General features: G+C 46.1%; 1 protein-coding gene across 1 annotated transcript in view; it reads left to right on the forward strand.

Moving 5' to 3' along the window:
- The first annotated feature begins 11324 nt into the window (after positions 1-11324).
- SEZ6L (seizure related 6 homolog like) overlaps positions 11325-15544 on the forward strand; it is an 87428-nt gene continuing 83208 nt past the window's right edge. Inside the window, exon 1 of the mRNA XM_061169253.1 lies at positions 11325-11361. Within this exon, the coding sequence (XP_061025236.1) occupies positions 11325-11361 (37 nt within the window). The remainder of the gene's footprint in view (positions 11362-15544) is intronic.

The following is a 15544-nucleotide window of genomic DNA, read 5'->3' on the forward strand; positions in this document are numbered from 1 at the left end:
TGTCTTGAAACCTCATTACAGGCAAGCCCCAGCCCCCTGGATTCATTTTATGCTTAGTTAAAGAGGGAGCTGCAAGAAGCAATCCCCATTCAAGGGTATAATGAAATGTCCACTAATGATCCAGACCACCAAAATGAGGAGGAAGCGTGGCCAGCCAACCCTTGGAAAATGGAAATTGATATTGCAGTAATGTCCGGTTGGCCTCTTTGGATGTGCTCTTGGGTCAGGTTTTTATCCAAACCATTCATTTGCTGCTTAGCATGTGCTTTTGTTCCCAAGTCCTGGAAGGATAGGAACAACAGAACAGCAATAAAAATAGTCATTATTAGTAGTATTTCTATAAACAACATTAGGTTTCTGTTGGACTGCTAGTTACAGCATCGTAGGAAAGCAGCTGAATAATTTTTTCATCAAAGTTGAAAGACTTGGACTAAATCTTTGGCAGTATCTACTAAAGATGAACATGCCATACTGTGCAACTAGCATTCCGCTGGGAATGTACCCAGCAGTAATAGGTATACATGTGCACCAAAAAAAACATGTAATACAATGTTCATGGTTGTACTGCTCATAATAGCCAAGGTCTGGAAGCAACTCATATGTCCAACGGCAGTAGCACGGATAATGTATGGTATAGGCACAAAATGGAATACTATGCAGCAATAAGAAAGGAATGAACTACCACTACATGCAGCGACGGGGATAAATATAATGAGTGGAAGAAGTTGGTTACAAAAGAGAACATGTTGCATAATTACCCAATGACTTCGTAAATAGGCAAAACTAACCTTCCACAATAGAAGGCAAAATTGGGCTTACCTTGAAGGGGGGTGTGACCAGAAGATACCATATGTACTGGCAGTGTTTTGCTCCCTGATCTGGTTGCTAGCTGTGCAGGTGTGTCCAGCTTGAGAAAGTTCATTGAGTAGACTTTTCTATGCATAGGTTACGCTTCAAGTAAAGTTTATGAAAAGGATGAAAAAATAGGTTTGGGAACAAGAGACTCAAATTATGGTCTACATGACCGCCCTCACTCTGAGTGTTGGGCACAAGAGACTCGAGCTCTCACCCAGTTCTCTTATCACTTGGTGAGGCTCCATCCGGGTATCTTATGCCAAGTGGGAAATTCGGACTGTCCAGGCAGAGGTCAGGGACAAACCTCAGGTCACCCTTTGCTCCTGATCCCATAGCGTCAGACAGATGATGTGGGTGCCTTGAAAGGAAAAGCAGGGGCTCTGGAGTTAGCTCCCCTCCCTTTCATTTCCACCTGCTCTGAGAAGAGAGACTGCTTCCAACATATTGTACACCTCCTTCCACATCTCTGAGCACAGTGCCTGGCACCCAGTGGGTTCTTGGGGAGTTTGTTGAATGACTGTATGAGGGTATGGATGAATGAACAAATTGCTACTGTGAAAATTAAATAAGATAATATACGTAGAATGCTTTAAACGGGACCTGAAATGGAAGAGAGCTAGAAGTTAAGGGACTCATAGGTCAAACAGACCTGGTTATGAATCCCTGCTCTACCACCCTCTCCCAGCGTGTTCTTGGGTGAGTGAATTTCCCTCTCTGAACCTCAGTTTTCCCATCAGCAAAATGGGGAGACTAACAGCCCCCTTATTGCAGAGTAGTTCTAAGGATTAAATGACACAGTGCATGTGAAACACAGCACATCATAAGGTTCCAAAAGTGGCGGCCGTTAACTGTCATTACGTAAAAATTAGGAGTGGCACTGTGAATGAAGCTGCGGTTATTGTTCATGAAAAGGAGAGACTGGCATCTTTCCTCCTTCATCTCTCTGCATCCATCTCTCTTTCCCTGTGTCACAAGCCCCACATGTGCTGAGCCAACCTTGGCAGAGTTGGCTGCTGAGTGAATAAAAGACATCCTCCCCCCACCACCCGAGAGAGATGGCCCGGCGCCAGTGTGTGCAGGCACAGGGCCTGTGAAGGGGGCCAGGTGGGCGCCAGGGCACTGAGGCTCTCTGTGTAGTCTCCGCCAGGCTCAGGGGCTGACAGTGGCCACTCTGAGGACCATCAAATCCGCCCCCTCTGGCGCTTCCCCCAAGCCCCGCGCCCACCACCTGCCCAGCGGGCGGGCCTGGGAGTAAAGGGAGGCTCTGTGCACCGCCTCGGCCTCAGGCCCATGCACACCCGAGGCATTGTTCTTGTTGGCTGCAAGAGCTCATTAGGCTCTGGGCAGAGGCTGGCTGGACTCCAAGAGGCAGACATCAAGGCTCAGGAGTTAGAGAATGGAGGAGCCTGGAGCTTGGCATTGGATGGTGCCAACCCACTCCCCAGGATGCACTGAGCTCATCTGCCTGGAGAGAAACTTGACCTGTGTGAGGCTGAGGGTAGAGGTGATGTGTTGTGCATCCCTGTATCCCCCCAACACACAGTGTGTGCTCAATACCTGATGATGGGTTGGGGTGGGAAGGAATGGGATGGGATGGACTGAATTGGAGTGGGGTGGAATGGGATGGCTGAGATGAGATGAGATGGAATGGGAGAGGATGAGAGGGATGGGATGGGTAAGATGCGAGGGGATGGAATGATACAGGATGGGTAGGATAGGATAGGATAGAATAGAATGGAATGGCTTCTCCTGTTCCCAGCCCAAGTCCCTGTTGAAATTGACCTAGAAGGTAGCAGGTGTGGACCTGGCATGGACAAAGTCACCTGAAAGAGAGCAGGGGAGAAGTGGGGGATAAGTAGAAACTATTTCTTCCTCCAAGCCACAGAATTCTCAACCATGGCCCCAAAAGATAAATTGTCCCTTAAAATCACCTATCTCTAAGACATCAGATCTGGAAGGGATATGAGAGACCATCCTTCCAAGTGCTTTACAAATTATGTTCAAATCTCAACCCCACCAGCTACTAGTTGTGTTGCTTTCAGCAAGTAAACCAAACCTCTTTGAGTCTCAGTTTTCTCATCTGTAAAAGGGGGGTGGGTGGGTAATGATGCCGAAACTTGGCCTCTGTGCACTGGTGCCGAATTGAATCTTGGAGACAAAGTTTTGGGTGAAATAGAAAAGAATAGCTTTGTTGCTTTGCCAGGCAAAGGGGGACACCGCAGGCTCCTGCCCTCAAAACTGTGTGTCCCAACCCAGGGGAATTTGGTGGAGTTTTATATCAATTGTTCAAGGGTGAGTTGCTGATAAGGATCAGGGTGTGTGCAGGGCCTATATTCCTTTAATCTGGCCTCAGGTGGTCTCCTGATGAGCTTCTGTGGTTCTTGAGGTTATGAAGAATGCTTCATCAAGTAGTTAACATCTTCCATTTGTTGGGCGTTTTATTTCTGCAGAAGAACTCAAAGGTATTGTTATGTGTATCCCTTGAGGTGGAACCAGAACCCTGCCCCAAGGCTGCACTATTGTTTCTTGACTGCTCTTCCCTTGTCTCTGCATCCCCTCCCTTCCCTGATTAGCAACTGTTTGAACCTGCCCTTTGGAACTCAGGGAAGGTCATGGAGGCTGAAGCCCATTTCCTACAAACAAGAAACAGGGGACACAGAAAGGCTTCCGTGCCCAGGAGCCCCACAGGGTCCTCCTAGGTTTCAGTGATAATATTACCTACGTCCCAAGGGTGTTGAGAAGAGTAGGTGAAATGATCCAGGTAGCAGCATAGATGTAAAGGACCTGGCATGTAGTAGGCACTTACCACCTTTAGCTTCCGTCATCTCCTCACCATCGTCACCGAAGGGATAAGGAAGAAGTTTAGGGGGCAGCTCTCAGACTGCCACCGCCACTCCTGATTCAATCCATGAGGTCCCTTTTCCGGCTGATTATGGGGGTTCAGTCGTCCCCAAGACAACCCTCAGGTTCAATAATTTGCTAGAAGTACTCATGGAACTCAGAAAAGCCATCACATCCAGAGTTCTGGTTAATTACAGTGAAAGGATACGGACTAAAGTCAGCAAAGGAAAGAGGCGCAGAGGGTGGAGATCAAGAGAGCCCAGGCACAAGCTCCCAGATGTCCTCTACCAGTGGAGTCGTGCACACAGTGCTTACTTCCAGAAACACCGTTGTGCAACACCCAGAGTATTATCAACCACCAAAGTTCACCTGAGCCTTGGGATCCAGGCATTTTATTGGGGGTTGATCACTTAGGTGTGACTAACATCCATGTGGCTGATCTTAGTCTCCAGCCCCTCTAGTGGTGAAACTGGTACCAACCCCAAGGCCCCCACCATAAATCACATTGGTAGCATAGAGTACATGGTGAGGCCCAATGCCCCCAGCTAATAAACAAAGATGCTCTTATCAGGCAGCATATTCCAAGGGCTTAAAGGTTACGTCCCAGGGACCAGGGGCAAGGGCCAAACCTTTCTTTGGAATGTGCAGTGTATGGACAACCCAGACCGGCTGAGTTAATCCTTTACTGCACAGTTATACATTGTCATTCCTCTTAAGGTTTTATTTGAAGAAATGATTCCATTAAACAGAGGATAAAATTGAGGCCCAGAGATGAGAGTGGGCTTACTGAAGGCCATAGGGTGAGTTAACAAGGCACCCTGACCTTCCTAATCCAGAGCTTTTTCCTTTGCAGCACAGGCCTTAGTTTGCCCACCTGTGAAATGGGAATGCTGGGGCATCTTCCCTGCCTCTTTAGGTTCTGCCTTTGTAGAAGCCATTCTCCCACTTTTCTCTGCAGTCCAGGCCTCAGGAAGAGCAACCAGTGTTCTGTATCCATGGGGCACAGTCAGCATCCTCCTCCATCTCTGGGGACCTCTTAGCTGGAGTAGATCCTATGCTAATTTGTTGGTAGTAGGTAGCACTTGACATTTTCTCTGGAAAGCAGCCAGGCCAGGGTCAGGGGTCGGCTGGAGGAGAGACACAGAACAAATATAGGTATGGGTTTGAGGGCCAGACAGCCCTAGTTTAAATCCTAGCTCTTTGCCACTTACCCATGTTTTCTCATCATTAAAATGAAGATAACAATAGCTATGTTTCAGGAAAAGGGGGGGAAAAGCATTTTAATGCCTCAGGTAAAGCCATGAAAATGTTTTGTTTGTCCCCAGCAAATAAAGCCACTGCTGTCCATATTCTGCCTGAAGAGAGCCCTGCCCTCAGCTCTTTAATGAAACAAATTAAGCCTCACAGTTATGAAACTCAATTCTATACATTACTGCACCTCCACATCGCCCCAGTTTTGTTTCCTTAAGGGTGACCAGGCAAAGATGACTGTCTTAACTTCACAGAGCAAGAAACTGAGGCTTTGAGAGATGGAATTTGCCTAAGGTAGATAGCAAAGTAGTGGTACAACCAATGCCTGAACCCGGGTCTCCTGATTCCCTGGATCTTCTCCACTCTGAGCATCTTAGAAGCATCCCAGGATGCCGATCTATTCTTTATTCTTGTCTGCAGATCTGAGCACACAGGTGAAGGGAAATTGTGAGCTTACTCATGATGTCTTTTAAGCTCACTCACGGACCATCTGGATTCATTCCCAAGTATTATATTTGCCTGTGCGAGCATATAGGTAATTGAATCTAGACGGATTTCCCACTATGAGTTTCCTCTCGGAGCTGTCTTGTGTGTCTGTCTCCCAGCCCTCTCTCAATGACTCACTGAATTTCGTGTACACAAATAAATCACAGTGTGTTCCTCTCCCCCTCGCTACCGGCAAGAAATCGCGCATCGCAGCACCATGAGATGTGAATAGAGTTGGGGCTGGAGGGAGGGGGATGGAGGTGGGAAGGGAGAAGAGCGTTTAAATGCTAATCAGTTGGCACTGATGTCAGCCACAGTTAATCAGATTGTTAAAGACAAAGGCAGGATTGCACCCCTGTGCCAACAGCTATCTGGGCTCATTCACGGGGAAGATGGATGCACCGCCCAGCCGTCGCTCTGATGAGACGCAACTGGACATAAAAGAACGTTCAACGCTTTCTGAACCCAACATGAATTACAAAGGAGGCCCGTTTGTGGGGGAGAAGCCAGCTCACAGAGGACAATTATCGGATAATTACTCTTGCAGCCGAAACACTGAAAGAGTCTTTTCTTGCCTGTACAAACTTGTCCTTCTAACACCTGCTCCAAGCCCCCTGCAGCCCCCTGGGTTTCTGCAGCAGACTCAGGGGGGTCGGGGTGTCACTGGGTTTCTGCAGCAGACTGGGGGGTGGGTTCAGAGTGTCTGCTCACAGGTGCAGTTGGTGTGCTCTTTGGGGTGATACGTACATCACACCAAAATCTTCCCTCCATCTGTATGATTATGGCATATTGGGCAGTGCCAGGGAAATGAAGAGAGGGACAAATTCACGAGGTGGGTTTCTATTTGCCCTCCCACTGCTAAAGCCAACTGTGTGATTGGTGGGAATGGGCTGCCTTCCTGCTCTCTGTACCGTGATGAGATTATCTTCTGTAATTAGAATGAGTAGGCATGTATGTTCATCTAGAACAACTCTCCAGCCTCGAAACCTTAGACCAAAGCATCTTTGTTGACTAAGGATTTCCCTTTATGGTAGCCAGCAGTGTTAACTGCCTGCTGGTCTGTAATCCCTCACTTAAAGAGGTGGACTTGATCTGAGACCCCAAGTCTTGTTCTCCACAGTGCTGCAGGCATAACCATGATTCATTAAATAGCTATTGACGAGGGGCCTCCTATGTGTCAGGCTCATGGTCATGGAATAAGTTCTAGGGTGACAGTGATGAATAGGGCAGGCGTGATTGCTGTCCTCGGGAAACTTACTTCTAGTAAGGAAGAATGGGAAAGATGCCAGACAAGTACGATAGTGTGATTTATGTTGTGGCTTATCTTTTTGGTAGGAGTTAAATTGGGAAAATCCAGGAGTATCTTTTTGGTAGTGTTAGGAGTTAAGGGAAGGACAGAAAATCTAGGAGAGACTACCGGCCACTAGAAGGGGGTGGTTTAGAAAGATCCCTCTGGCTGCTGTGGGTAGAATGGGCTGGAATTATGAAACAAAGTCCGGAAGAGAAGCAGGGTTTTCATAACCATGCTGTGGGAATAATAGGATAGCTAAAAATATCTTTTTAAGGTACAACTTGCTCTCTTTGCATCTTTCATGGCGGCCCTCAGATTCTCTGGTGCCTTGTAAAAATGAAAAGCTGAGCTCATCTACGCCCCACTGGACTCTGTGGAGTGGAACCCTGGTGCCTGCCCTGGACGTTTCCCATGCTCTGTCTGCGACTACTCAGTGCTCCCGGAAATAATCTCCTTAGATGATTTTTTTTCAGAGTGATGAATGTCTGAGCCTGGTGGAGAGGATGGCTAGATGATCTGGGTTATGCCTATCCCATATTGAGGGATTTTCCTTCCTCTCCTCTGCTGGGGGTCCTGGGCCTTTCCTGTGCCCCCATGATGGAGGTGTTGAATCACGGATGGTCAGTCAATGATCCTAGCCTCCTCCCTTTTTCCTGGCACTCATTCCCCTGTCAGTTAACTCATCTCCAGGTGGAGGGAGGACATGGAATAGAAATCTGTCCATTCCAGTCCTGAAGAGAAAATTGGTTGAAAAGGAAGGAAGTTACTAAAAAACCAACGGGTTAACAAGGAAATCGAAAGGGAAATTTAAAAATGCCTTGAGACAAATGACAATGAAAACACAACCATACAAAATCTATAGGATGTGGTAAAAGCAGTTATTAGAGGGAAGTTCATAGCGATACAGGCCTACCTCAAAAAACAAGAAAAATCTCAAATGAAACAATCTAACCTACCACCTAAAAGAAATGGAAAAAGAAGAATGAACAAAACCTAAAGTCAGCAGAAGGAAGGAAATAATAAAGATCAGAGAGGGAATAAATAAAATAGAGATTAAGAAAAGGAAGGAAGTTAGAACAATGGACCTATGAGAGGCTGAGAACTGGACCAGAGTAGCTTTTACCACAATGAGGCCAGGGCACTTGGCCTTCGTTAGTAATGTCTACACCCTGCTCCCCACCACCCAAGCACGGCCACATTCAGAATTCTAGAATTTCTGGATTTGAAGGGAACTTCATTATCTCCTAAGCTCTTGCTAAGTGTTCCAAAGCACCCTTTCTCTTCTTCACCCACTACATTGGACGTCTAGCATGTGCAGAGCTTTGCAAGAAATCCAAAGATGCATTGCCTATCCCAGCTTCCCTTTTTTCTCCCCATCCCTCCCCACCCTCCTCACTCTTCCCTCTCTACCGCCTTCCTTCCTTGATGAATTCAATACATTTTTTTTTGATTTCTTCTCCATGGAAGACACTATGGTAGTTGGTGGGGGATATAATAGTGAGTAAAATAAATAAAGTTTATATACTTTTACTGTGCACTCAGCACTGCATTAACTTAGCTTTTCAAGAAGATACAGGGAAGACCAAACCCAACACAGAGGACAACAGTGTACGGGGGTCTTGTGGTTCCCAGACAGCTTCTGAATGTCACAGTTATTCTACACTTGGGACACACATATGCATGAGAGGTGACATTGCATGAGTGTGGACCGTCTCGTGGGAGACAGTGAACATGAGAACAAGTCACCAAGACTAATTTAGATTGTGAGAAGCACTCTGAAAGGAATGATACAGAAAGTGAAAAAGGGGATTTTGGAGAAGGAGAGCTGAGACCTGGATGACCAGAGAAGCCAGCCAAGCAAAGATATCAAAGAGAGTTCCAGACTGAGGGAACAGCATGTGCAAAGGCCCTGAGGTACAGAATGAATTTGGAAGTTTTAAGGGGAAAAAAAGTGCATGGGGTCATACTGTAGTTTGAGGGGAAGCATGGTAAGAGATGATATTGGCCGGGGGGTGAGGGGGCGGTGGTCCAAGGCTAGACCCAAAAGGCTTTGAAGCCCACTGAAAGGAGTTTTGATCTTATTCTCAGTGTTATGGGCAGTCACTGATGGGTTCTAACCAAAGAGATCCTATGACCTGATTTACATCTTAGAAGTACTACCCATCCACTCCAGATGATTTGATCATTTCCAAGGACTCATCTGGTACAAATCCTGATTGGGGATCGATTTTGGAGGTGTGGTGGGAAATCTGCAGTGGCTGACAGTCTACCTGTGTATGAGGATTCCCATCTGTCTTGCCCAAAGTAGAGGACCACCATGGGTCCCTTGATATAACTGCGAAGTCAAGACTTCCTTGAAGAGCGTGAAGTGCTAGGTGAAGTTCAGGTGACTTGTGTTTAACCTAAATGTTATTAATAAGCAAGTCAATGAGGCCCATGCGAAGTTTCTGCTGAGTCTCTGGGCTCTAATTAGTCAGCGCAGAGGGTGGGGATGGTCGTCACTCCCCTCAGTGGTCCTCTTCGCTGATTTTAACCAAGTGGGAAAAACAGACCCAAGGAGCCAGATGGGACCAGCTTGATTACTGAGGAAGCTGGGCTGTAGACCATAGATGGACACCTATACTCTGTCCTCCCCAAGTGACTTTGATTCAGTGTACCCAGGCCCAAGGAGAGAAGTCTGGAAAAGAGGGGGGACAGAGGGGGAGCCCCACTGCTGGCTTTTTGGTCCAGTGCTGTTGCCCTGGAAATGGGATGCCATGGATATCAGATATCCCAAGTACCTCCCTCCCTAACACCTCCAATCAGATGATCCTTCCTCTCTCAGGAGAAGTGAGGGAGAGATGGAGAAGTGGACCACTCCCTGCTGGAGTGATGCACATTTTCCCCACCCCCTGTGGAAATGTGAGAGCCGTCTGAAACCCTGAGAAAGGTTGGGGTTTGTTCTCTGCCCTCCTCTGAAACTGGGGTGGCAAACCTCAGGGAGCTAAGTACTATTACTAATTAGTATTGCTATAAAAATAGCACACACATGGCAAATTAATCAAATTATTAAAAAATAATGCACAGTAAAAAGTGGTTCCCTCTCCCACTGCAAGCCTCAGTCCTGCTCTGCTAAGGCAATTCCCATTACTTTGCTCAAATGTATTCCTTTCACTCCCATGAGAGCTGTTATACCCACTACTCTACCTTGATTTTTTTCACCTCACACTGAATTGTGTTGGCACATAGCTCTGCTGTTCTTTATGTTATTTTTAAATTAGTTACATAGTTGTTGAATAGGTAATATTTTATTGATACAGACACACACAGCTATATATGTATATATACATATACACAAACATAGATACATATATATGTATCGATGTAAAGGTATGTAGTGAAAATTCTCCTTCCCACCATTACTCGCCATCCTATTTCCAGTGTCCCACCTCCCCTATAACCATCATGATTAATTTCTTGTGTCTCCTTTCGGAGTTTCTTTATGCACATATAAGCAAATGCCAACATATCTAGTTTTATTTTCTTTCCCCATTTCTACACAAAAAGCAACGAATTCTGTGTACTGTTCTGCACTTTGCGTTTTAACCTAACACAAACCACGGCCATCTCTCCTCTTTGGTCCACAGATAGCTTCGCCATCCTTTTCTTGCAGCTGCACAGCATTCTGTTTGGATGTTCCGTAATTGATTTAACCTTATTGATGGATACTTCGTTTGTCTCCAAGTCGTTTGCTACTGCAGAGAGCGCTGCATTGCTTAACCTTGTATGTATGTCATTTTGCACGTGGGCAGACATCTCTCTGCAGGATAAATTCCCAGAAGTGGACTTGAGTCAAAGGGGAGATGTAATTCTGAACATTCTTGCCGGGTTACTCACCATGTAATTCACCAGTGACTCAATCTCATCCATTTGAGCCCTGCGTGTATTCCGTCTTGTGTTTCTGCAGTCATTTAACTAGCCCCCTATAGATGGGCAGGTAAATTGTTTCCAGATTTTTGCTAATAGAGGTAATACTTGGTACTGTGAACACTTTGTACCATCCCACTGGGTGTCATGACCATAACTGTCCTTCTGTTTGGGGACCTGACCAAGCAGCCCATCTACCTAGAAATCTACAGCTGTTTAGATGGAACTTCTTTTGCTACCAAGCCACTGCATCCACACTCTCTTGCTAGCCCTCATGTGCCACAGATCCCCGGCCTGATCTGTGACATAAAGTCTGGCTACAGTGGGGTGGGCTTCTTGGGTGCTCTGGAGTAAAAGTGAGGTGAGGCAGGTGAAAGGTCAGGACCAACCTTGGGCACACCTGCAGCAACAACTAGAGAAAGCGAGAGAGCACCTCGGAATCACCTGGGGCGGGGGGTGCATTCTAGAAACCCACTATGCCTGGATCCAACTGCCCCGGATTCCAACTTAGATGGTCAAGTTAACAGTCACCGGAAGTTAAGCATAGACAGAGCTGGAGGGCAGCAGCACTCTTGTGTAGAGTAGGTGTCAGGGTAAATAAACAAGTTTAGGTTATTCTGGAAGGTGTTTTTTCAGCATCAATCAAAATGTTAAATATGTAAATCTTTTGGCTGAGCAATACAACTTCTGGGACATGTTCCTGAAGAATTACCTGGACATGTTCACGAAAAGTATGTCTTTATTGCAGTGTTATTTGAGAAGAGAGGGTGGAGAATAACAACCTGAATATTAATCGATTAAGAGCCTGATTCAATAATGTATATGTTTATATTTTAATGTAGCCATTAAAAAAGCATGAAGTGGCCACATATGTGCAGACAAAAAGATAGCCATGATGGATTTTAAGTGAAAAAATGGTGGTGGGGCACTAGTGTAATGGAATACTATACAGCAGTGAAAAATGAATTGATCAAAACTACACTTATCAACATGGATGAATCTCACAAAATGTTGAACGAAAGGAAAGGAAAGGAAGGAGCAGGTTGCAGGAGGATTCATATATAAAGTTTTAAAACAGGCTGCACAATATATTGTTCAGAGATATTGACACAATAAATGCACACAACTAATAATAATAGTAAAATATACATAATGCACATAATAAATGAGAATGCTCAAGGCCAAATTCAGAACGGTAGTTACTCCCAGGAGGTGGAGAAGAAGAAGGAGAGGATGGTAGGGAGGAACAAACAGAGATTGACTGTACTGGTTTGCCTTCTATTTCCTAAGCTAAAGGTGTACACACATGGGTATTGCCTTAGTCTTCAACTCTTTCTGAATGGCTGGAATATTTCAAAACACACTTCTTAGTAAGTGCCAGAGCAGTACATACGATGTCATAACTCTGTGAATATTTAGATTGACAGTGACAACAGTGCTTTATGAGGGCTGACAGCTGCTCTGTGAGCCGTGCTGTACACTCATGGTCTCATCTTACTCTCTGACAAGCCTAAGAGATAAGGCTGGTGTGATCCCACCTTACAGATGAGAACAGGGAGGCCCAGAGAAGGGAAGGGACTGTCCAGGGTCTCGTGGGCAGTTAGCGGCAGGCTGAGTCTGGAACCCAAGCAATTCTGACTTCAACCCCACACTCCTATGTGCTGTCACACCTTTTAAGGTGAAAATGCTTTATTATTTTTGTATCAATACATTTTATTTGGAGATTAAACAAGATCCTATTAACAGGGGTTCCCTTTGGAAGGCAGGACTGGTGGATGGGTCGGGGTGGTACAGGGCTGATACTTCTGATTTTACACCTTTCAGGTATTCTTGCATTTTTCAAATAAACTATTTTATGTGGAAAAGAGGAAAGGACACAGGAAACAAGGTCAGAACGTGTCTAATTCTACCCCAATTTGCTCTATGATCTTGGACAGGTCACTTCCTCTTTCTGAGGCTTGATTTTTATTTTCATCTATAAAATGGGAAAAACAAAATGCCAAGTTCACAGAATTGTTTGGAGGTTAGAATGAGATCACAGCTGGGAATGCACGTTGCAGAGTGTCAGTCACCATCTGAATGTCAGTATTGTTAGCCCGGGCATAGGTAGAGGGCTCTGACTGAGGCACTAGATGAAACCCCACGGCACCCGAAGCCCACCCCCATCTCTGCCCTTTCTGTCCCAGAAAGTCTTCTCAAAGTCCAGAGGGTCCTTGTTCCCGCAGGGCTGAGTGAGCTGGGTGAGCTGGGTCCTCTCTGGCTGAAAGGAATGGGTTGTATTCATCAGCTCTGGCTATTTGCTGTCCAAGGTGAACCTCTGGATGCTAGCACCTGTTGCCTGTGTCTGGCACATAGTAGGTGCTCGCTGAATGAATGAATGATCAGATGTGAGTGGGAGAAAGAAATGCAGCCCTCACTTATGTCAGTGTCCTTATCTGTAAAATGGGGATTAGCCGAAGACCTTCTCCGCCCTAAAATTCAATGATTTAAGCAAAACAAAGCAGATCAACCCCAGGAATGGGAGGGAAAGTCTGTTCAGTTCTGGGGGCAGTACCAATGGTCTTCAATTAGAGGGTCTTTTGCTCCCCCCGCCCCTGCCCAAGGGACATTTGGCAATGTCTGGAGTCATTTCTGATTGTCATACAGGGGGTGGGGGGAGGTTGCTACTGGCCTCTAGAGAGTGGAGACCAGGGATGCTGCCCAACATCCTGCAATGCACAGGACAGCCCCTTGCCCCCCAGCAAAGAATTATCCAGCCCAGATGTAGAAGGCACGGAATGAACTGACATTCTTTGTTTCTGGTTTTGTCTGATGTGCTTTGATGTGGTTTTTCAAGCCTCAAATAGCCTTGTGTTGTTACGGCTGCTAACATGCTGTGTGACCCTGGGCAGCCCATTTTCCCTCTCTGGACCTCAAGTCCTTCCTCTGGGCACTTTGTAACCAGGAACTCTGGGACACTTTCCATCTATAAGAGGTGACATTTCGTTTTTGGTTTTGTCCCTGTGGGGGCCAAGCAAACCCACCAGCGTGGGCTGAGCAAGTCCTTATTGTGGAAGGTGAAGAAAGCACCACTGAATTAGTTATGAATATTGTTGATGAGAACAGTGACTAACATTTTTGTACTGCCATTTATCAAAAAGCTATCCATTGATCCACCTGCCATTCCTACTTCCTAAAAGTAGTCACTTTGACTACTAATTCACGAGTCCAGTGAGAGAAGAGTTACCATCATCCCCACCGGGAGACTGCATCCCAAAGGGGTTCAGTGACTAGTGAATGAAGCAATTCTGTGATTACAAATATTTGTCTGCTTTCCCTCCTCCTCTCCATCACAAGGCAGCATTTAAACCCTGCTCTTTTCATAAAATTTTTTTCACTTAAGAAAGTTTTGAATACTTCTTATGCACATTTTAGAAAATGTCAAAAAGTAGAAGGAAGAAAACACATCACTGAAAGGCCCACCACCCAGAGGCAACCAGGATCACACTTGGGGGCCTTTCCTCCAAGTCAAAAAATGACTCTCTGATTGCGATTTGTTTGAGTTGGTTGTGTCTAGTCGTTTGCATCCACACCATAGAATTTTACGTCTTGCTGTTTTCACAGAACATTACAGCAGAAGCATCGTCCGGCTTCTGTTTGCTCCACTTCTCCTTCTATCCCGTCGTGCCTGTGTGATGTGCTATTGCTTAGAATCCAGGCTGTTCCTGGCCATTCTGCTGCGGGCATTTAAGATACAGATCTTCAGCTTCAGAGCTTCAGAACTTGTGCTTTTTCGACTTCAGTGGGATGCTTCCCAGTCTGACCTCCCATCTCCCCATCAACGTTAGAAAAAAGAGAGAGAGAGATGTGTTTCCCCCACAACTTGGGTAGCAGAACAAATGCTCAGTTGCCTTCAACGTTGCTCCATTCTGTCTTGAGAGAGAAAAGCAGCATAAGGATGTAATTAAAGCTCTGTCTCTTCGGTTTGGTACCCGTATTGGGTTATCGCTGTGCGTCTGCCTTCCTAACTTCTTTTTTTTTTTAATCGAAGTATAGTTGATTTTACAATGTGTTAATTTCTGCTGTACAGCAAAGCGATTCAGTTATATATATTCTTTTTCATATTCTTTTCCATTACGGTTTATCACAGGATATTGAATATAGTTCACTGTGCTGTACAGTAGGACCTTGTTGTTATGCCTTCCTAACTTCTTGAATGCAGGGACCATGTCCTAGAGTGTTGACTCTCTCATGCTGAGGGCCAACCAGCCAAGAGAGTCAGCACCCAGTGCTTTCACTCATCAATTGATTGACAGCATTCCAGTGGGGCACTGAACACCCACGATAAAGGGAGAACCAGCCAGACGTGACTACGATGACTGAAAAAGTTAAGTGCTATGGGAAAGAGGAGTTAATTTAACCCGGTGGTCACTGGGGCCCCAGGAAAAGCTGGCCTGTTTGAGCAAGTGAAGTCTCTGGACCTCTGAGGCCATGGAATCCAATTTTGGCTAATTCCCCCTGGGATGTGGTTTCACGTGGCACTCATTTGGCCAGCGTCCCAGCTGAGAACAAAGGCCGGGTCTCACGGGCTGCATGCCTTGCAGATCACAGAATATACTCATCTGTCTTGAACATGGCCTTCAGTTTGGAGCCAGCCAGCAAGACCCCAGCGTGTGTGAGCTCTGAAGAGTAAGAAGAGGCATCGGGGGCAGGGAGATGAATTTACATGGTGCATATTGCGACTCTTCTTGGGAGTCAGGTGTTCAGTGAGAAAGGGCTGACGCAGTCCAGTGGATCCGCTTCCTAAAATGCTTTCTAGCTGCTGAGCTTGGCACCAGTTTTTCCCTGGGGACCCCGGAGGGGGCAGCAGTGATTGGGGTGGGGGTGGGGGAGGAAGTTGACTACAGGGTCCTCTTTCTTATATTTCCTTCTGCT

Source organism: Eubalaena glacialis, chromosome 15, assembly GCF_028564815.1.
Source record: "Eubalaena glacialis isolate mEubGla1 chromosome 15, mEubGla1.1.hap2.+ XY, whole genome shotgun sequence".
Taxonomy (NCBI): domain Eukaryota; kingdom Metazoa; phylum Chordata; class Mammalia; order Artiodactyla; family Balaenidae; genus Eubalaena; species Eubalaena glacialis.